Raw genomic sequence first — 24007 nt, 5'->3', positions numbered from 1 at the left:
AGAAAATCAGGTCAAACAGATATTTAATTTTTCTCCCTGATATTTCATCGAGTATATCGTTCAACATCGTATATAAAGGACGCAGAAATAGAATCTTTCCGTCTTCTCCATACATTGCATATAACTAGTTCGGATGGCCAAATATATTATTCGGTCGAGTTTATTTTCGATGCTATCCTTTTGAAAACTGGAAAGTTCAAACAATTTGCCATGGTTGACAGCATTTTCCTTTTAATTATCGATATTAACGGACTGAATCCGAAGCAATAAAATGCAAATGTTTTGCCTCCACTCGGGCAAACGTCCCCCTTTTCTATTAATTAAAAATTCCCGTTCCCTTTTGCGTTTTCCTTCTCCAAGGCGAAATAATGCTTCGTCTCGATAATAATACAGTAACCTGGAGCACCCTCGAAAGGCAAAACGAGAAAAAGCAGGTCGATGAAGCGCGCGTCGACGTTTGCCAATATGCAAACCGATAGATAGCAACTAGGTCAGAATTGAAACGTTGATCTTCTTTCCGTCAAATTCCGAAAGATTAACTCGTTGGCTGACACGTAGGCGGAACCGTTAGAACATTTCGACGATGGAAAGGTTTAGGGTTGGTAACAATGGAGGAACGTGTCGGGATGCATTACCGGTCGAATGTCACTAGAACGTTTTTATCGAGAAAATAAAAACACGCCGGTACGTTTCTCGCAATGACGATGGAAAAGCTTACATGTAAAAATACCGTGACTTTTGCCGGTAGATTAACGGCACTATACCGAAATTTCGCTATCTGGCATAGAGTAGTGAAGCACCGTGCATCAGCTGGAAAACGTTGATCCTCTCATCGTGTTACATATTTCGCAGATAAATATAATACATTTGTTAAAAACTTTATAAACGAATAAAAGTTAAACCACAGCGTATTTCGCGCAACTGGGGCAGACTGTATCTTTGAAACGGATATGAAATATACATTTGGCATTTATTAACGCATCGTTACATTTTAAAAGTGTAATTCTAACTTTTCTTTTTTTAATGAAACTTTATACTTCTGATTATACGTACTAATCTGAGTGAAACTTTTCATCCTCTATAGTACACGTACATGTATCTCAAAACTACTACAGTTTGAAATTTTCTGACTTATGTGTTGATGCGCATAACAAATATTCGAACGATCTTGTCTTATTTTTATCTTCTTCTTTCGAACTCTCCCTCTCTGCAAATAGGAAAATAATTTCGATACGATATATCTTTTCTAAAATAAATAATTTAATACGTAGTTTAGATCCGCAAGCATCGATTAATAGAGCGACTAAAATAAAAGGAAGAATCACAACAAACAAAAAGGTGTTATACAGTTGACCGAGTGTTTGCGAAAGATCCAGATTGCTTCCTGCGCTTATCGTCAGAAAAATTTATACCAAGACAATCGTTGGAATTCTTTATAGCTTGCCGATCGCATCGCTTCGATCGCTTGAAAATTTGATTTTTTCGCCCGATTCTCTCCAATCGCGGGCCGTTCGTGCGTCAAAGAAGAGATATGTCTCGGTCGTTTCTGGCGAGATTGCTTATCGGTCACACTGGGAACTGCCGCACGCGTACGATTCTCGAGTCTCGTTTTTCCCCTTCAAAATCCTTATCGACGAAACTCGAGCGTCAAACTCGACTCTCGATCGACACCTCCACAACGGATAGTCTTTTAGCGGGCGCATTTTACCGGGATAAGGCGAGTAATTAGCCGTAATTAGTTGTCCCACTCTTCTAAACCCCGTCCCGTCCGTCAGCAAGCTGTAATCCGATTTTCTGCTTGACAGCGGACGTCGCGGAATAATCGAATCCCACGCCTCGAATAGAAGCCATTAATCGACAGCGGGGAAATATTCCACCTTATTCTCCTCTATTACGCACCTTCGCCCCCGTGTTTTGGACGGTTTTTCTTCCATGTTCATCTTGATCGTAGCTGTTTAAAAGCTCGTTTGTAAGAAAGACGTTTAAAGGCGAGAAATAGAAACGAGTTCGAACGCGATACACGCTTACTACCTCAAGTTATTTCAGTATATTCAAAAATTTCACTTTATAGAATTCGATTACTATGGTTAAAAGGTGACGTTTCGTTGCTCGCATTACGTAAACGATACCTGTGACGTTCGAGAATGTATTTATATAATTGAATCGATCGGAACGTTCCGTCTTTGTCTTTATTATTCCGTTAAAGAATATGAAATTTCTATTAAATAGTATTCAGTATAATATTTGTCGTTGTTTCTGATTATCTCCCAGCTATTTGGTAATTCTTTCATTCCCTCGAGGTATTCGAAACTTTTCAGTCAAATTTCAAGCTATTTGCAATATAAGTAGCTGATCTCATCTTAGCGTGTAACGAGTGTCGAAACTCGGTTCGTATAGTCGACCTTCTTTTTTTCGGGCGAGTGCGTAACGAAGTGGAGGGTAGCGATGTTGTTGCAAAAGGAAATTCATTTATGTAAATCACCAAAGACCCGGCCTGTATGTAATAAAATTTGAGCTGCGCCCAGATGCGTACACGAAAACCTACACAATTTTTCTGCTTGCCTATTTCCTTCCCTTTTCTCTCTTTCTTTTCGCTCGTTCTCTCCTCCTCTCCTTTCTTAGCCCTTTTCTTATCCTGCCCGCTTTCCACCAACCTCCGACTACGTGCCACTCCGACTGGTGTTGGGTAACCGACGCTCTAAAAAGCGAAGAAATATAGGTTTGCGTTACGCGATGAATGCCTTCGCCAAGTGCTCGCGTAAAGGACACGGCGATATTTTTCGACCAAGCTTCGCTTGCCATAATAATTGGAAAAGTTTATGCCTCTGCGTCGACGCTCGAAGCGCACGTAATTTTGATGCCAGCGTCATATCGTTTCAATTTTATAAGGTCGGTTACAAGGAATTCATTGCGCGATTAGTATTTCACGGTGTTATTCAGCCAGTATCGTAGGCGCTTGAAAAAATGTTTATCATAGCTGTTGTCACAGCCTTCTCGTTGTTTAGGATCATTGACAATCCCTAATTTGCCATAAAAATCTTGCCATAAAAATCAAAATATCCGCTACGCCTTTGGGACACCAAATTTATGTAATATACGTATAATTTTAAGTACATAATATCCGGGTTTTTTTTCTTTGCAAATTCTAACATACGTGACTCATTGTTCATGATGTTCTACGTAAATCCATTACCTACATTTTTCAGCAACGTTGTTTGCATTTTTTGTTTATAGACAAAAAAGCAGCGTGCCCGTTTTCGTAATTTTAGAGGACATAGAGTTGCCGAGCCATTCGTATAATTTTGTTGAACCTTTTGCATAATGCTGTTAGTTGGTCTACCATATGGTAATCGTTTTCCGTGTAAAATGTGATTCTACCATAACATCACGTAATTCCATTAAATAAAGTCTCTTTCTAAATTTTTTTCTAGATTCCGTTGCATTTTTATGCTGTACCATAAAACCATACTTCTTATATTCTCATATGGTCGTTATATTTCCGTAGAAAGATGGTACGCTAATCGAATTTTTCGATAAAGATATTCGATAATACTTTTTTCATTTCCGTTGTAATAATATATTATATTTTCGTTTTATCTCGTCAATATTCTAAATATTGAAATTCAGAGAAAAAATTTGTTTTCTCCTATATCGACGATTAATGTTTGATGATATAAACGAGTTTCATCATTGCCTATTAGATCTTGAGAAACATTTCATTAACAAAGAAGAAAATAGTATTTGTAGTTCGATTTTCAACCAAAATGACCCAGTCATTTCTGCGGGAGGATTTGTTGTATGCAGAGTTTCGTGAGACGGTATAATCAGCTTTACGCACCGTCTAAACGTCTAATCATTCCTTTTGTAAATTGACGATGAATTGTTTGAAGATAATTGTGATAGCATTCTGTATTAAAATATTATACGTGATGCAGCGTTTAAATAAAATGTTATAATTTCAAAATGTTCTATACCGTTGCTACGATGTTGTTACGAATTATGACGGGACTGGAACTATTATTAATCCGTTGATCAGCACCTACGTCGACTTACGACTTACGACTTACGGCTTACCTCTTCGTTTCGATTGCCAATCTCTCGAACACTTTTCGCACAAATTGAACGAACCGAAGCAAATTATGTAAGTACTACCTACATCCGCGTTCACAACGATGTCAAATTTTGTTCCGGTTCGTCCATCTCTGTAATCCGATTTCCCACTTCGATTCGTACGGGCGATACTGAAGGAGCGAGTTCAAGCATCAATTTGAACAAATTGAAAAAAGCAGAAGAGGAAGAGATTTTCATTATCCTTGGGCGTGGGATGTCGGCGCTCGTGATTCCGTGATCTCTCTTTAAAACTTCTTAACATGCTAATACTTTCAATATCTGCCGACACGCTTCCCAATTCCCTTCTCTTCTGTATGTATTACTTCCTTTCTTCTTCCCTTTTCTTCTTCCCTTCTTTTTCTTCTCTACTTTTTATCCTTTTTTTTACGTTTATTTAAAGGAAAACATTCGATTCTCGACACTCCTGAAAATTCAAGAGAAGTGGTTCCAATTTACCGACACGATCGACTTGACATTTCTAATTCCCACGCATCTTCCATCTCCACCAGATTCTGACGCGAATGCTGTTTCAGATTTTTAGGACTGCTCCGAATGGCTAGGTCGGTGATTCCTCGCCAAGTCTCGAGGTGTGCGCCAAATTGAACTTTTTTTCCTTGCTTGCTTCCAGATTACACGGATGCCTGTTTCGTTCCACGCCAGGCGCCGAATTGCCTCGCCACGGCTACACGTTCTTCCCGACCTTTTTTCCTTACTGTGTTTCTCGATTTTCCGTCGACGCTTAACGTGGTACAATCGAAACAAACGATTACCGGACTCTCCTCTGTCGACGACACGGCAAACTCGTGACAAAAATTTCGTTTCTCCCAACGGATCGAGTCGAAATTTTTTCCTGCCAAATATTTGGTTTTAAAAAAATGTACAATCATAAGAGTAACTGTACTTGTTGTAAAAGAATTCTCTCTTGACCGAAGCAAAATAAAGAAACTAATCGTGTTACTACTATCAGCCGCCTCTAGTCTTCAGAATTGATTAGACGCTGACGTTGAAATTTGCATCTCTAGAGAGTACCGTTTCTGTAGCTACGATTGGTGGCTCGTTTTTGTACACGTTGACCGATCATCGATTCTACTATCGCCTCATAGTTGATGTATGAAATTTCAACAAAGGTGGTGAGTTTTCATGACAACTCGATACCGTTATATCCACATTGTCCGTCCTCTGAGTTCCTCTTCGGGTTTGCCTGTATGGTATATACATGTTAGCGTACAATAGTCAACTTTCAACAACTAATTTCATTTGTCAGGATTTATTTATTTTTATCGCTATAGTGTCACGAACGTTTTCGTAAAGTATTAAAGATTAGGCAAATATCGATGATTCAAGAGATAGATTTTCATTGGTTGTTACGCACCGTTTAAACGTTCGTCGCTCTGTTCCAAAGACTCTTGGCCCGTTCAACGAAATCCTGTCACTTCCGTAGTACTTTTTTACGATATGCGAGAAGTCTGCGAAATAGTAGATTTCCATTTCCGTAGTGTAAACTTTGACAATATTTTCGAATATTTTGTTAATTGCGTTGTCGAAGGTCTACCGCGAAATCGTATTTATACGTATGTTGGTGCATGAAAGCCGATTAACCCACATAGTGAAGCGAGCAGTAAAGCCAGTTTCAGCTTGAAAGTTGCGTTCTCGTTTGCAGTTGCTCTGCGAAAGTAAATCGTCGATGTATCAGCGTGTTCGTGTTTTCTGCATAGGAACCCTTGACGGGCTTCAAGCCGTTTGCGAATAAACACTTTAAGCGAGCACGAAATTACGGCGCGTCGTTCGTGCATCCCGCTGGCCAACAGTTTGAGAACGCTTGACTTATTGTCACTTTTCGTGGCGAGCGACCATAATGCAATTAAACTTGTGGTAATTAAGCTATCCCAATGAAAGTAGGTGCTTCATCTTTGTTTGAAAACGCAGACGTACACCGATATTGTTGTTATTGTTGCTATCGTTGCCGATCATATTGCGTCGTTGAGTTTTTTATCTTTTTGTCTTGAAACTTATAGCATACGTATCACGTACCTATTTACAGCGAGCAAAAAAATGGAAAGTGAGCTGTACGAAAAAGACATCATGATTTTGCAATAATAAGTTACAGTTGATAGGTACAATGGATAAATGTATGCAATATGTATGCGAGAATGTAATAGATGAATATTATCAGCATGGTAAAAACGTACGTCTGGTATAACAATTATTTATTGGACTGATTAAATAATCGGGATACAAAGGATGAATTTAATTTTTCATATACTTTTCTAACAATATAATAGGGATCTAAATAATTTTTTATGTAGGTACATGATTACAATTGATATCGTGATTTTAGATTTATTACTGGATAGTCTATAAAGCATAATTACAATCACAAAGGACCTGTATCTTGTGTAAATTTTAGGAAATCATATCGGAATTAATAGTAATATCTATTTGATTATTCGAATATTACAATAATCAGATTGAAATTGTCTATTAATTACATCGCATCTATTGCATCGAATAGTGCAGTTTTTTGGAAAAATCTTAATGTCGCTATTTCTACACAGCCATTTTATATATCGTACAGAAAGTAAGTTAAACATTATTTTTTCTAATTGGAGAGGAGAATACGAAATATCTCTTGTTCCTCTCCTTCTCCTTCTTCTTCTTTCAAAGTACAGAAACTGTATATCGTTACGTAAAAGAAAGGAACAAATAAAATACATTAATTTTTCTGAAAGGGGAAGAACGAAGCGAACGCATCGCTTTCTTTAAAAAGAAAAGTAGGACGAGAAAGTAGATATATTTTATTGGAAAAGGAAAAAAGCTATTCTCCTATATGTGTATGTATTACCTTCTACGTTATATTTTAAAAGTAATGGAATACGTAAAAAGTGTATCTAAAAAACGAGTAAAAAGCAATTTCCTGAAATCCTATATAACAGACGGAATGTCAAAATGTAAACAAGTTAGAGTACATAAGTAGGACAAACAAGCAGCTACTAGTAGTCAGCGTACAGTCAGCAGTCAACAGTTAAACATCGCTGGGCCGGATGTGCTCAAAAGGGAGGATACTATCTCCCTCTCTAAATATTGTTTGGGGAAATTGCCTGCAGTCAAATATCATTTAACAGGCCTGAATATTTTATTCAATTTCCGCAAGGTACAGAACGCGCGGCATTGCGAATTGGCATATCTTTAATTTAAATCTATTATGTATCATCTTTGACTTAAGTATAGTATATCTGTGGTAAGAACGAAAGTAATTTATATCGGTACGGACGTAATTATCGATTTCATTAAACGAACCTCATAGAAATGTAATTTATTCCTATGTTTATTACAAAATTATTGATTCACTCCATTGAATTGTTTACATTGCGCACATGCTCCAGAACAATCGTTCAACTTTTATTTTATCAATGGTCAACCATGTTACACAAATTTAAGTAACATTTACTTTGTTCGATTTAACAAATATAATTCAATTTTGAGACTTTTATAATAACATTAATGGTGCAATTTAATACATTGTAATATTATTATTAGCAACCGGTAATAATATCTGATTATTTGTCGCAGTAAATGTTATTTTATAATTCAGTTTATACCTTTCTGAGATTGAAAATGGACGTGTTTCCTTTGTCAAAAAATCACGGATTCTTTAACAAACGGAAACTTGTGCTAAAAATTTAAGTACCGAATATATACTCGTAAAATTCAAAGTCACGTTCTTTACAAAGAATTGTTTGCATTATTTTTCAGACTGTGTCAAATACTACGACGTATGACGGTGTCAAGCGATCAAGTCGATTATCGGGCATTCATTCACAGGTAAATATTTCGATTTTAATACGTGTGCGTATACGCTTTGATCATAGGTAATCGCGCATATATTATTATTACGTTCGGTTATTTGACAGCGATAAGGCACGAAAAAGGAAGATCGGATTTAACGATGTATTATATGCTTATTAATCGTCTCTTCGAGAAGTAACGCGTGTATAATCAAGCGAATATCCTTTTAAAACACTTCAAGCGATGCGCTTTTGTCGCAAGCAGATCGAGACATTATTTGCATTTTTTTCTTCCTTGGAAAACAGGGATTCTCTTTGACGACTAAATTTCAACTCGTTTACAGACTTTACCCCTTGCTTGCACTTGTCATTATCGGCTAAAAAAGGGAAGAAAAGAGTCTGCTTTCCATTCACGAAACTGAAAACACGTAAATCTCCTAGCAAACATCAACAGATCGTGTATCGCAGCTTTTCTTTCAAACAGCGGCTCGTTCGAAAGATATCTTCCTCGTAGATTGCGGACGAGGTCCTTTCGAGCAGGTGAAAAAAGGCCAGCTGTCTAATCGAATCGTCTTGGTGAAACGAGAATCTACGTTTAATCAGCGCCTTTTAGATGGCCTATAGATAAGGCTCGTAATTAGTTACAGACGTTACTTTGAAGCGATGCCGATTCACCGGGCGATGCACCCCGTTCAACTTCGGCCAGGCTTTAACCCGGTGCTGGCGTTTGCACGTAATCCGATTTTCCGGTTGGTGTGCGGGCTGTCTCTCGCGAAAAGCATGCCCGACCGACCCAAAGACTGTGGTGTGCCTTGTCATCGTTTAAAAAATGTAACACGTTCCGAGATATCTCTTCCGACCCCCATCCATCCTCTATCTTCTCTGTCACATCTCTTTCTACTCGAAATTCGTCAAAGTACGATCTAACAATTGCGAAATTGCGTGTGCACAGGCACTACACGGTCAGTGAAGAAAGTATCTGTAAGCCCTTTAAAATGGAATAGTTATTTTGAAACTCGACCAAACGACTCGAGTCTTTCGCAAGAAGATAGGAGGATTAGTCTACTAGATTTTTTTTTTATTTATTTATTAGGATATTTACAATCAATTCTCGTTGAGAATTTTCAGTAACTTCATTTGGCGTGATACAATGACATGGTTTATAATAGTTTTATATTGTTGGTTCTAGTAGGATCTAAGGATTTAATCTAAAGGGTATTTTCTTTTTAGTCTGCGGATCTGGTCCGTCGTGTCAAGTAGTTGGGTAACTAATGGGTTGTGATGGTTGTTGACTCTTGCGTTATATCTGCTTCTGGACTTGTATATTTCATCTTTGACTGTAGGTATCTTGAGGTCGCGGTGGATTGTTTCGTTGGTAACATACCAGGGTGCATTTATTAGGGATCTTAGCGTTTTCGATTGGAAGCGTTGGAGTAATCTACTAGATGACGCGTAAAGTAAATTCTAAAAAAATCGCAGTTGATCCGAATCGTAAAAATAATAGTAAAGATCGCTCGTTGTAACTTTCTCGTCTGAGTCTATCATGAAAATTTATACAGTACGTTCTGTACATTTATGTCAGTGCTGGAAACTTCATCGAAACCGGTCGATGCAGAAGAAAGCAACTGAATGTAAATGTTGAAGTCTGTAGATTTTCAGAGTTATAGGCCAAAACTCGTGAAAAATTGTAATTTTCGCCATTCTTAAACGCTCGTAGATCAAATCAATCGATTATCTTATTTTTAAAAATTCTCAAAAAGAAAAAGGGAAATCGGTCCAATTTCAGAAAAACTTATTCTGCTTTGAAAAGCGCACGAATACTTTTTACGCTGACTGTATGTGGATGTCACGGTGAGAATGTAAGTACATAGGGTTTAACAGTTAAACTTTGTAGTTGCATTCTGCAGAATGTAGATAACGAAACAAAAGATATTATACGAACATAGGAGGCGATTTAAAGATTTAAAAAAGAATGTTATATGTAATAAAAACGCGGAGTACAAAGGCAACAATACATTTGCACAATGCGCACATGGAAAATCAATGATCACAATTATTCAAAGATAGTTTTACTCTTTGCAATTTACTGCCTTCTCCATTTGCTAATATTAGTATTCCTGAATACCTTTGTAAAAAAAAAAAAACGAGCTAATTACACTGTTACCGCAAGGTATATTAGAACCTCGCAGTAGGAACAAAAGGGAGGTTTAGATTCGTTCTTCTTGTGAAAGGTTTACGGATAGAAGCGGTTTGATTACCATGATGAATACCGTGCCACGAATTATGGTTACGTTTCTGATAGTTTTTACATTTTAATGTTTCGTTACGTGCTTGTTAGGGCCGACATAGAATAACGAGGGGCGTTTTTAGGTGCGGATAAATTCAGAACAGCTGCCGTTGTTGGCCACTTTATTCGTTTTGCACAAAAGGACCCGTGAGTGGTTGTACCCGGTGTACGAAAAATTCTGTTACCGTCAAATATGGTTTCTGCGAGTATTTTGTTATCGAGAGGCCATTATATTTTATTCAACTTCTTCACCCATCCCTTGCATTTATGTTTCTTCTTGATTTTTTATAGTACTATCACTGGTTTGCATTTATTCGCATTGCTGCATATGAAATTACTGGAATATCGAATCGAAGTATATATTTCATTCCCGTTTAAATTTTCGTTGTACCTTATGTACGTAAGTATTCGCCTAATTATAAAGCGTATCATAAAAATTATTATTATCATTGTGAAATTTACACGTTAAGGACAATGACACGTTTTATAAAATGGTATATTCATATTTCATCGCGCTGTCCCATCGAAAGAAACACAATGTAAAGAGTTATTTTCTTTAGAAATTCCTAATTGAAATGTTCCTCTGTTTCAAATATTTATCCATTTTGTATTTATATTTATGTTCCATTACATTTCATCTTTTTACTGCTGAATAATTATGAAAGTTCGTAATAACGTAAAACCACGTCCTACACGCGCTTTTTCGGTGTTAAAAACATACCGCTGTGATTTAATTCTGTTCCATTTCATTTAACATTAATGTAGAGCATTCTGTGCGATACTTTTCTTTATTTTACGATCATAACGTACAGGACAAATTTTATTAAAGCACAACACGATTATTTAATAAAAGAAAAGATACATCAAGAATTTCAGTTCATTTTTACCGCACTAATGTCTTTTCGTGATAAATATGATTAAGAATTGTTCTCCATTGTTGAAATATTTATCATGCGATTTATTACGTTTTATTTTAAAAAGCAACGAGACAAAGAATTTTCAAATTCTGAATCTATTTTAAATCTGCGATATTACACGCCTTTTTTAAAATTTTATATAATATAACGAAGAGTCGCTGCGGTTGAGTTTTTTGGTTCGTAATACGTTATAGTAAAAATTCTTCGTAAAATTCAATTGCTCATAAATATTTTGCTATCCAGTACATAAATAGCCATAAACAATTACAGATAACAGCAAGTGTAATAATACAATATATAAGAACAGTTTTATACTATCGTTCAACTTTAGATCTCTCATCCTTGTTACTCGATTCATTTTATTCTTGTCATAGTATTTATCGAATAAAGAGAACTGCTTGCGTTTTTCTTTTTCTTCGCTTTCTTTATTCTTCCTTTTTTTTTTGTTTTTTTTTTCTTTTTTTTTAATTGTACAATCACTTTAACGTTTGCAACATTGACATCGACCATTTCCTTGATACGTTGTGCATTATAAAGTTCCGTTAACACGAGTAAACAACGTAAAGGGTATTGTTAAAAAATTTCACACTTTTCATTCTGGTATCTGCGGCTTGTCAAAGCACGGTCGTCTCATATGAGCGGAATTGCGTTTCACAAAAGCATGAAAACGGAGACGCGGGCGAGATACAGAGAGAAACAGAGAGAGAGAGAAAGAGAGCGTGGCGTTGCAGCAGAATTCGCCATCGAATCACTTGCAGATTCTATCCCAAATTTCCCTCGGTTTCGATGAAACCGAGCGTTTGTCAATCCTTTTAAATAAAACTATGCTTCGCTTGTTTCCCGTTTTCTAAAGTAATCAAACATTTCCAGTGTTTAACGTTCCAATTTTTCCTGAATTAACGAAGCTCCGGTAAAATTCGCACGAATATCTATGAAACCTGTCGTGTATAAGGGAGAAAATTAAAAATATATATTTTATAAACAATTCTATATTTAGTTAAGAATCAAAATTGCACCTTTAAAAAAATTCATTAACTATTTATACGAATTTTGAGATATTTATCCATCGGTCGTGTTATGTGCATTATGCAGCGATTTCTCACGTGTATTGTGCAGATCGAGCCTGTGTACCTATTTCGTTTACAACATCGTAACGGCAAAAGTATGTTTCATATTTTTTGAACTTGCCTGTTACGAACCCGTGCTATTTGAACTTTACATTCTGGAACCTGCAACTTCTGAACTCTACAATTTTCAAACTTGCTACTCCGGAACTTTGAAATTTACTGGATTTAATGCACTTTACAAAACACGATGGTTCGTAAAATGACGCGTAAAAACTTGTAAATATTCAAACAAAATATTCGACCTGTCCATTATGTATTTGTTAATTCGACAGGCAGACTTTCTCACCACTTTCTAAAACTTGTTCGGAGTAAATGAAATATCATACAATTAATTTAATTACACAGCGAAATTGCATGAACTTCATAACGATATTCTGTTGAATCGTTTGTGTCGGTGGAGTGTCATTTATCGTTTTATATTGGTGATCGTCTGGAAATACCAAAAACAATCGTCGATTTTACTGTACATGATATTTTGCTGAAAATACATCGCTTACATGTGTCGGTATTTGTACGATTCGACGTCACGAGTAATTAAATTCCCTTTGCAAATAATATAATTTGACAGATTACACATACAAGTAAAACTTATGTTTTCAAACATAAATAAATATATTTGATAACACAGATCCGTGTAAACAAGTGGTTGCACGAGTTAATGCCAATATGCTCTGAGTAATACGTAACATTTGTAACAATCGTATTGCAACGATTGTAACGATTACACGAAACGTATAAATTACGTAGAATTGCTGCTGTAATAATTGTGCGCATCTGCGTGTGCGTTGTTTTGAATATAAATTCCAAGGACAGTGGCAATAAAAAGTAATTCGTATAATATCCTACAGAGAAAGAGAAATTACACGTTAGAAATTTATGTAATGTCTTTTCGTCAGAATTTTTACCTCTTTTCTCAGTCGGTGCTCTTCATCTTCTTGCATTCAGAGAAAACGTATTGAAAGACGCCTATTCGAATAAACATTTTTGTTACCGATCTCGAAATTGTTTCTAAATAAGTATCTGTCTATCGTCGTTGTACATCATCGCTCAGAACTTTCCTTTATTGCACACGGCATCAAAGTCCGAGCAAGAGTGGTGCAGTTCACTACGTTGCAACGCAGTCAGTCTCAAGAGAGTACGGCGAGGTTCAAACTTGTTTTCGCGTCATGTACTCTTGAGGATCGTGCGAGTTTAATGTTTTTAACGTTACGTTGGTTTCAGTAATCTTCGCATCACGCCGTAATTCAATCTTCCGTTACTAACAAATAAGAAATACGTGTATACCGCGGAACTTTTATCGATGCTACCGAAAAATATTATACATACTGTACGATCGTTGTCTTACTATCGATTATATGTCGATACCGTCAATCTTTACAATTTTCCATACAGTTGGTTGCAGTTTAGATAAAAAGCAAAATAATTTTGACTACATATTTCTATAATAGACCTTATATCTGGACGTCTCGTTATATATGTACCGATACTTGATTCCGCGATGCTGTAAAACCATGCGCTACCAACGCGATCATTTATTATTAACGCGAAAGTACAACAAAGGGGCATATCGATTGAAGGGCTCGAAATATGTCGTAAATTTTCAGCGTAATGGTTGTGCGCGAAAACGACGCGTGCAAATAAACGCGTATTACTCTGGTAATGGAAACGCCGCGCCGGATCGATGAAACTGCGACGAATCGGTGTTCTCGGCTGAAAAATATAAGCTATAATATTGCCGAATCTCGTGACAGCTGTCAAACTGTGACGTCTACAAAGCGAGATACGACACGATTGCATTTTCACGAAACGTTTCGCGGATAGGAAACACGGAAGTGTCGAGAGCAGAGAGAAAACAGTCAGTTTCTTATTCGAGTCGTACGTTCCGTCAAACAACTTGCATCTAACAAAAATATTTATCGCGTTGTTCTGTAAATAAGAATTGACACGTTAAACCAATAAATATTTCCCTTGTAGATTTCCAAATTACCGGCTGATTTAAAATAGACAGTGAAATTTACTTATTTATTTCGTTTCACGGTTAACGAATACAGCGGTGTGCGATCCACGTGAAGCTGGGTGAAAAATGTTCGATTAATGTGTATACATATATTGAGAATGCTGACAGGTGTGAGACGAGATAAAAAATGATATACCTACATATTCCGAATGAGGGATTCGCTTCGAAATTTGAAATTTTGATACTACGTGACTATATTTCATTTTATCAATGGTTTAAAACTTTCTATTTTTCTGTTTCAAAAGCTTTTCAAGAATATTTCCTGCATAAATATTCTCCGTTAATATTAATCTTTGTTACGATTTCGTTATAAAATAATTATTATAACGAGAAACCGTGTCACAGTGCATACATATTTATTTAGCTAAAAATATCTTTTAGTGGTTTTGTTTGGAATTAATTATATGGAGTTTTATATCATGGCAGACGCATACACATACAAAATCGTAAATAAAAGATCCGTACTTTCGTTTCAAATATACGTGCTTCATCGAAAAGTTTGCCCAGAATGCGTATAAAATGTAAGAAAAACGACAGATCGCACGATCTACGTTCTTCACGATTCTATTTTTAGCGACAGCCCTTCAAGAATTTCTCGAAGGAAATATTCGGAAGTTATGCACAATCTTAGATCAGTTTTTAGGGTCAGATGCGTTTTAAACTTTGGTGGCTGAACTTGCTGAACTCATCTAATACGAAACTTGGTAAACGTCCGAATCTTCCAACTCAAAAGCCTAGATTTCTTCTGTTCGTAATTCTGTACACTATGGATTTCGACAGACTTATTTTCAATTTTGCTAAAATCTTGATCGCTGTAAGGCGAACTAAAAATTCGCGAATATTCGAATAACTGTAAAAATGAAGGGAAACTCACTCACTCGTGTCAAATAAGATGCAAGCATATTATACAAACAGAACTATTTTATATTATCATTCGCAAATATTCGAATAACGTCTAAGATACGACGAATATAATATTTCTATTTCTTGAATACGTGTAAGGATTACACTTATGCAGTTAAGAGGAGAAATACAAAAAAAAAAAAAACTGTATTTCTATAAAGAAAAATCTTTATTTCGGATTAGAATCGCTCAACGACAGAGAATCGGTTAAATTCTATCCAAATCGGCAGACCGTTCTCTAAAACGAAAAAAGGAACTTCCAGTTATAAATCGCCTTTTCAGTTATATCCGCTGTTTTTACCGACAGAGAGTAGATTGAAAAGAGACCGAGACCCCGGGTATTCCACTCAGACGTTTTCTCTTTTTTTTTTTTCTTTTTTTTTGAGTTTGACAAGCCAGCTGCTTAAATTCGGTTTAAGCCGCGGATAAGCATCGCACCATCCCCGGGAAACTTCGTTTTAATTATACACTATTTTAATACAGTCTGCCTTTATCGGCGATGCGAACTTTCCTGTCGACCGGACGAGTTTTTATCAAAGCTTCTTCTATCTTGCGAGGCTCTTAAATTCAGCGACTCGCCGTTGACGCTCGCCCGACTTTTTCCCCTTTTCGCGAAAACTTCCGCTTTCTTTTGCCCCCTCGGCTTTATTTTTCAGCGCAATCGTCCCTGTCGCAGAGGATTAACGCTGTTAACCGAACGTTCAAAACTTTAACTCGTATACGTAAAATTCCAGCCAGTCGGCGAATTTGTTCCAAGCGAGATCTCGGCGAAACGATGTAACCCGTTGCAAACGCTTTGATACATTTCTTACGAGCGGAACTGTCGTCACGTAACGTCGCTTTTCCATCCCTTTTTCGCGCTCGTCGATCTTCCAAATTGCCTCCGGCAAGTTATTTATCGCGAGATTTCGCTAAACACCATCGATCTTCGACTCGCGTACAACTCGATTGACCGCGAACGTCAGCTCTTGAAGAGTTCAGACGCTTTCAGAACGATTAAAAGCCGATATTGAATTCGCTCCGTTGCTCTACTCGAGTTCGGGCGAAACTTACACGGCGGTTAATTTTCAATCGATCGTACCGCGAAACGGAATAAAACCGTCCGATTGTAGAGAGAGCACTGGCTTGGATGGCGCGGATCTGCCCGTGAAACGTTAAGCTATCCTTTCTCGCGACGACTTTGATACCTTTTCGCTACTTGTACGCCGCTAAACCAAACGGCGCGTCGATGAATCGACGACGGAATAAAGCACGTTTCAATCTCGGTGAAATTCGTCAAACGCTTTGTCGAAGGTGCTACGGGGGTAGATCTTCACGCGCCACTACAACTCTGCTAACCGGAATTTCGCCTGGAAACGAGAATCGGAAGTTAAGGAAACCGGTGGAAATTCGAAAAATTCTCTTGTTCCCGTCTTTTCAAGGAGGAGCAACTTACAACAACGTCGTGGTTTCCTAGCGTTTCTCTTTGAATAGAACACGATTTTTCTATAATTTCGCTCTATGCGATTTCATTTTCATCAAACGGCAAATTAATGTTTATAAACTATTTCGTTATTCGCAGGCCAACCTATGGAAAGTTTCCGTTACTCGAACAATATTTCTTCTGTTTGATTGGAATTATTTTATTAAAGCCATATTTCATGGAAGTTGTATCGATATACGGCGCTGTGAATAATTATCGATTCAAACACATTCTCCGCATTATTTCCAAGAAACCGCTAATCATGCCTGAACATGTTAAATAAAATTGTTTTTGTAAAGGGTGAATTGAATGCTATAGAATATCAGGAGATGGTACATGGCGAATTATTGCCTTTCGCAATTGAAATAAAAGACCATTTTTCTCCCTTCATACAGCTGCCACTACAAGATGTGCTTTTAAGATTTCGGAATAGGATTATTACCATGGCTAGTATTGAGTCTTGAACCATTGACCCGAACTCGATCGAGAACCTGTAGGAAATTTTAACAAGAAAAGTTTATGGTCAGGAGAAGTCACCTATAGAAAATATCGGTGAACTTAAAAGGGGAATAAGATACGCGTGGGCGAATATTCTTTATTCGTCAAAACGAAACTGTGAGTAAGTCAGTGGATAGTATACCTAACAGATTGATGGAAGTAATCGAAAATAAAGGAAAACTCGTTAACATCGTGTTTATGTGTTTTCACAGGCAAATACAGAATTTTAAGAGAAGATTTAATATTTTCCATACTTCGAAAGAAGACAATTTTTCTTTGTTATATGCCCTCGGTGTTGTTTTATATTATAATGTGAAATTGTACAAACGATTTTCTCAATTTTTCTTTCAATATTGCGAAAGATATCTACATGCTATGTGTACCGTTATAGTTTACGTGTCTCTTGGTCGCAAACATAGCGAGCCTTCAGGTGATTACGTTAACTGTTAAGTAACCTAACTGCTATCCGTTTGGCGCTAAACGAGCAACGATATGAAATTTCTAAAATAAAAGAGACGCCCTTTTAAATGCACGTAGACTAATTGGTACGTGGTACTAACGTCGATTCGAATAAATGGCCACAATCACGGATCGAGTGCTTATCTCTTGGTGCAAGTTGAAAAATACAGCAGCGTGCAATATAGCGGTAGTGACTTATCAAATTGTAACGGAATATATGCCGCTGTAGCGTTTCTCGCGTAGAACGGCAACGAGAATACGAAAGAAGCGAGCCAACGGAAAAGAGTGAAAAATACGTTCTCCACAGTCGAACAAGTTGCGAGTATTCTTTATCGAGATCTCTTAGATACGGAAAGTATACTATTTTTATTATCGCCGATAGATATCTTTTAGTAATGTTGCGAGCATAACTTATCCCTTATCCCTTTCAGTTACTGATACAAGTCCGAGGACTTGTATCAAGATATAGTATCCCGTTTATGGCCGTATCTAGTTACTTTTTTTGCCACAGACGGGAAGATGCGACCCTCTTTTTTTTCCACCGCCTTCGAATCAGGAAAGTAATCCTTCTTAAGCTGATTGAAACGTTTCCTGCCGACGGAAAGAAACAGCCGCTAGCAAAGGAAACGTAACATGTTTTCGGTACGAAAGATGCATTTAATTGGATTCTGTGGAAAATTTCTGTTGATTTTATTCCAATAAAAGTATAAATAATTAGACAATAAAATAAATATAGAATTTTATTAACTCTTTCGCTTTAGCCATCGATGATATCTAAAAGATTTAAAGAACAGTAGTAGCTATTGAATAGATATCGATATGACCAAGTTCATTTTTTAACAAAATACCACTAAAATCTTCGATCCCGTTCAACTGTACGTAGGTACGGAGTTACGAATTTACGAGGCTACAGCACGGCCGATATTTTATGTAGAACATTTACAAAAAGAATAAAAGAAGAGAAAAAGTAACTCTCGGCTCTCGTAGCAAAGAGGGAAAGAGCGTTCATGCGTTTTGGTTGACGTCACGAAGCAACGTATGTATATTCCGTGTTCGTCGACAGAGCGTTTCTTTCTTCTTGTTTTCTCGCTTTCCACGAGACGCTCTACGAAATGCAATCCTGCCGTCACATATTCTGTCACACTTTGACAAACAGCTGGTAAGAAGCGAATCGCGATGTACAGGATGTTTCACAGAACGTTGTAAATTCGTTACGACGAATTATCTTCATCGGCAATGTGAAAGAAAGGTCCGTCGCTTTGCACTTTTGTTAAAGACGCTTTATTTTTCAAGCAGTAAAAGAAAAGAGAAATATTAAACGAATAAACAGGATGTACTTTGGCTAATTTAAGGGGGTATTCTAGTCTAGAGGCATGAATTTCAGGCGGTTTTTCAAGCTCTGTACGAACGAAACAAAAAATATTTTTACTATCCATTTTTTATCATTTGTTTATTGATATTTTAAGATTACATAAATTATTAACCGAAAAAACTCAAAATTCACAAAGTTATGAGCTGGCAAAATGAGGGGTCCAAAAAGAGGGTGTCTTGGCGTGCATGATTTCAACCTTTTTGGTCATGTGAAGCAAAAAAGCCGAACGGATTCTTAATTAGTATAGATGCGGCTATAGCATGAACCTTGCAAAAGTCAAAAAAGTATTTTTTCACAAAATGGCGGCCGTTTGAAAGAAATTTTCCTTTTTGGCATATTTTTTGGCAATTCCGAATTTTTTAAAATAGTAAAATTAAAAATTTTGATCTGAGCGTGGTTGAAGCGATAGAGGAATGTATAAAGAACATTCACACCAAATTTCAAATAAATCGGTTCATTAGAACTTGAGATATCGTGCACATCAACTCGAAAAAAGTAGTTTCGAGAAAAACGCGTTTAAAGTTTTGAGACAAGTTTCCGGCAATTTTACTCATAGAATGGTACAGCATATTTACATATTTTTAATCGGTGATTCCTGTTCTATACAAGAAACCTTCCTCTACTTCAAAATGCTCATTCTCCGAAGTTCTTTTATGGAGACGAGAAGTCCTGGCTTCCTTTGATGCCTCTGAAGCTCGGAGTTCAGAGCGCTCGATGCGAACTTCGTCCCGCCTGACTGCGAACGCATGAGCTTCTGGGCCAATAGTGATTCCCATGACACTTAAGATTTTTAATGTGGGTATAAAACCTTCATTAAAAATACATACTGCGAGGAAAGTGGAAATTTGAATTGTCTGCGTTCCTGTGTGGACATGCTTCGAAGTGAAAGCCCATATTAACGAATTTAACGACTCGTTGTTATTTTTGGTTTCAAAACTCAAACATCGTTGCAATTGAATTAGAGGATTAAAAATACATTAAAAAGGGATAAAATACAATAAATATTTTATGAGGGTATATTCATACGTAGGTATATTCTTACTCGGACAGTGTCTACCGTCTATTGTTCATTTGTCCCGGTCGGACCGGTGCAGATGCCACGTCACAAAAGTAACTGTAACTCATAAAATAATTAAAATTTTGTAAAATCCTTTTACGGACATATTCTTGAATGTCTAAACTTTGGAAATATGAAAAAAAATTTCGATTTTTTTAAATTTATACACTAGAATACCCCCTTAATATTACGAAGTATACATATCTGTGTGCATTGATACAAATTATTATCTATCTTATTTATTTATGATATTTGTGATTATCAGTACGCTCAATTAATGTACTTTTATGGGATAAAAATGGCGCAGATCGATATAGTTATATATCTCTATTTTCATACATGTATAATTTTTCAAAAGAATGTTTCAAAAGCTCTCATTGATACGTCTTGTATACCACTTGGAAGCGAAGACGACCTGCCAAATTCTTGCTCCTCGTAGCCAGAACTTCTCGAAATATTGAACAGCCTCTCGTTGGCTGTTGAAACGATATTTCGCCCCGCGAAGCTACGGTGCTTCGTCGTTTGTTTTATCACCGTACTCCCCCTGGTCCTTGGGAGTGACGAGTTGTCGATAACCTCTTCCTTCTCGTTTTCCTTTCGCCCACTTCTCGCCTCTCGCTCTGTTTCCTTTCAAACTTGCCGCCCTTTTTACCAAAGAATTTATCACCCCGTTTATTCGTTACTCTCTTCCTCGTTCTGCCGAGAATCTCACTCCTTCATATATATATATATAACAAGATCATAAACGAAACATGTATACCGATGATGTACGCTGAAAATTTACCTTTACGCGCGTTCTTATCTTTACAACTTCATACCTACTTTCGGTATGACACAAATAATATCCTTAATTTGTTTGCATTAGTTAATATGTCGAAACACACTGACTTGCTATTTTTTGTCAATCGAATATTTCTATTCCGCCGATTCCAAGATGTAGCAATTTCTGTTGGTAAAATTCTTTTACGAATGATTTCAGTTCACTGATAAACTTAAAGTATTCTATAAGCTAGAGAGAGAAGCACGAGATAGATACTTTCTTTCTTTCTTTTTTTTTTAATTTAATCGTATATTTTTATAACACATTACATTGAATAAAAACAAAGATTAAATATAGCGCATGTTTGGTGGAAATATCCAAGCGATTAACGCTCAAATTCGTAACACTATTCGCACAGCGCTATTTTCCCGATTCGTTAACTCGTTTCACTGAAGCGAAGCGAAAATATATTTCTGCGCGTGACGTTACTAGCGTGGACCGAGAAATGAACACTCGGAATATGAGAAACGAGTATCGCGGTGAAGAGATTAAACAAAATTGCAAATTGTGAAATAACAGTCTGCGGTTTCTATTTCTGACCCCATGCCCCACTTTCTTCAGACGTATATTTAATAAACTAGTTTTTATATCTGCAATCGATTCGAGAAAATAACGTTACGACGATCTACTTGCTGCGAAACGCTGTATTCGAATTCCACGCAAACCGTGTAATATATTAACTCGGAGCGAGCGCATAAAAGATTTTAAGAGACTGTCGGAAAAATGATTTAAAGCGAAAAATATAATAGCATCCTGTCGGAAACCCGTGAAAACGATGCCACAATTATTCGATAGTCGTAATTACAATCGCACGATTGATAACTCCATTACACTACCGTGGCACGTTCACTTATAAATCTAGTTTGCAGGTTAATTGCATAATAAATAGAGTTCGCAACAATGCTGCCTGTCGATACTATGTCATGGCATTCGCCTCGATAATTACGGCTTCTATCAATAGAATACATCCAGCAAACGATATAACCGAACGAGCAGAAAAATCCTTTCGCGCTAAGCGTTGCTTTACGTTAAATTACAAAGGGCGGAGGAAGTCGTTGACGCAGAGAGAAAAAGACAGTCCGAAAGACGAGCCGGAAACGAGGCGGTTCCAACTTGTCGGTAAATTAATCGTCGAAAGTTGGTGACGTTCGAGCTGATAAGCGGGAAAATTGTGGAAGAGCATCGCTTTCGAGGGTGGAAATGCGACTTCGTGCGTGGCAGTGACCTATCATAACGAGATACAAGGAGAGATAATTTCTTACGAGGGTCCAGTTCCGGCCAGCGAAGGAAGGGTACATCGAAACAATGAGAAAAGGTGACGGGGGCGAAAATGCAAAGTCACGCGACGGAAAGAAGCTTCGAATCGTCGGGGTTGCAAAAATCGTCCTTTCCTTTTTTCTCTAACTTGCTAATTACTCTGTTTTGGTAGCATCGTCTCGTTAGCCTGTTTAATAAATTCATCGTGCCGGTGCTATTTCTCTGGAAATATTCGTGCATAGAAAGTACGAAGCGATGGCGTTCCCGTGATGAAATATTTTTAAATAATAAGTGGAAAAATTTAATTTCACGAAATATTACACTTTGCGTAGCATTTTTCGTGATGTTACGATACCAGATGTTCGCACAATTTTTGTTAGCTTCCTATTTCGTTACTCTGGTTTTCTCACAGAGAACGAATCGCATACATTTTTAATTTATAACGAACAATAAATAATAAATATTGAATAATCGATAATTTGGGAATGAAAGAATTAAGGAACAAATGGTATCGGCTTACATCATTAGGATACATGCTATATCGCTCGCACGTATTGTAATATTAAATGATAATAAATTGAGATAAAACACCACAACGCGTATGCGTATAGTATATCTCCTACATAGTCCCCACATACATTTTCTATATTATTGCGTATTACATCGGCATAAATATAGACATTTGACTTAGAATACATCCGTCCCCCGTCGCTTGTTACAACTTTTCACAGAAACTTTTTCCATGCTTTGTAACGACAAGCATGTGCTTACTCGTCGTGATCCGGTATCGCGATCAGGCACACCTTCTCCCTTGTTAAAATTTTCTTCCACGTATCTGGTTACTGGTGCTTGCCCGACGTTGTTGACTAACGTTTTCCCGTGTTTGAGCTAAATCTTGAGTCAACGATACCAACACAAATATTATATAACGATCATTACTTCCGCATACATCCAACAGTTAGGAAAAAAGAAACGCGTATTCAAACATTCCATTCGGCAAATCTCATCCGTGGACAAACATGATCCCGCTAAAACAACGTGCAATCGCTAGTGACAGGAGAATCTGAATAATATTCTAAACGCGTGACGCGCGTTGGAAATATAATTCACGGAATTGAACGGAATTTGCGGCCACAGAGGGACAGATATGCAGGGCGGTTCGCTTCTAGCTTGAATTATATCAAGTATCAGGCTGAATTAATTGACGTGTACCCAACCTAACCGCCAAAGTGATTCAACTTCCACGAAAGCGAAATTTAATTTCGTCCCGAGTCACGACTCGGAAATATTTATGTACGATCGAAGCAGCTGCAATGGATTTCCTCGGTTTATTGTCTAGCGTTTCCTCAGGATAGAAGCGTGGGGTGCGATGTGTGTCGTCGCATATTTCGCTTGGCGTGAGCTACCGATACTTTCGTATCGACCGTTTTTGGGTGCTTCCTTCGCCGAAATGTCACACGTCCAACCTTCTCGTAAGCATGAACGGTTTTTCGTCGACCAGAATCGCAGTTCTCCTGATCCGTGCAAAAATATTTTAGACGTTTCATATATCGTAAAACCTGCGAAGGCAAATCTGATACATTTGCATTTAAATCATTCGTTTAATTTTTGCGTCAATATAAATAAATTTCATATGGAAATATCCCGAGGAAGGGAGCATTAAAATTCTAAATGTTAATATAAATTAGGAATATGAAATTTTCGGTCGTACGTCTCTTACTTATTTTTTCCTAATTTTTCCATAACAACCAACTGCCACTGAATCGCAATAACGCTAAGATTGAGAAATATTAACGCTTTGATACGACATCGACGTTTTCCCTTTTCTTCTGCGTTTGAAGCATTGGCATCAAATTTTATTAGAAATAAAGGAACGAACTTGCACGCCATTCGTTGAACCTTGTATCGAGGATTCGCATTTGCGAAGATGACGCAT

General features: G+C 37.2%; 1 protein-coding gene across 7 annotated transcripts in view; it reads left to right on the top strand.

Moving 5' to 3' along the window:
* The window catches only part of LOC126918565 (leucine-rich repeat-containing protein 4C-like), a 279614-nt gene that overhangs the window by 226650 nt on the left and 28957 nt on the right, over nt 1–24007 (top strand). For 4 of the 7 annotated variants that reach the window (XM_050726612.1, XM_050726614.1, XM_050726611.1 and 1 more), the window contains one exon: nt 7864–7932. The exons of the other annotated variants lie outside the window; for them this stretch is intronic. In XM_050726612.1, coding sequence (XP_050582569.1) covers nt 7864–7932 — 69 coding nt within the window. The remainder of the gene's footprint in view (nt 1–7863; nt 7933–24007) is intronic. 7 annotated transcript variants of the gene reach the window in all.

The sequence above is a fragment of the Bombus affinis genome, chromosome 7 (genome assembly GCF_024516045.1).
Source record: "Bombus affinis isolate iyBomAffi1 chromosome 7, iyBomAffi1.2, whole genome shotgun sequence".
Classification (NCBI taxonomy): domain Eukaryota; kingdom Metazoa; phylum Arthropoda; class Insecta; order Hymenoptera; family Apidae; genus Bombus; species Bombus affinis.
Note: the sequence above shows the minus strand (reverse complement) of the source record. Positions and strands in the feature narration are given on the sequence as shown.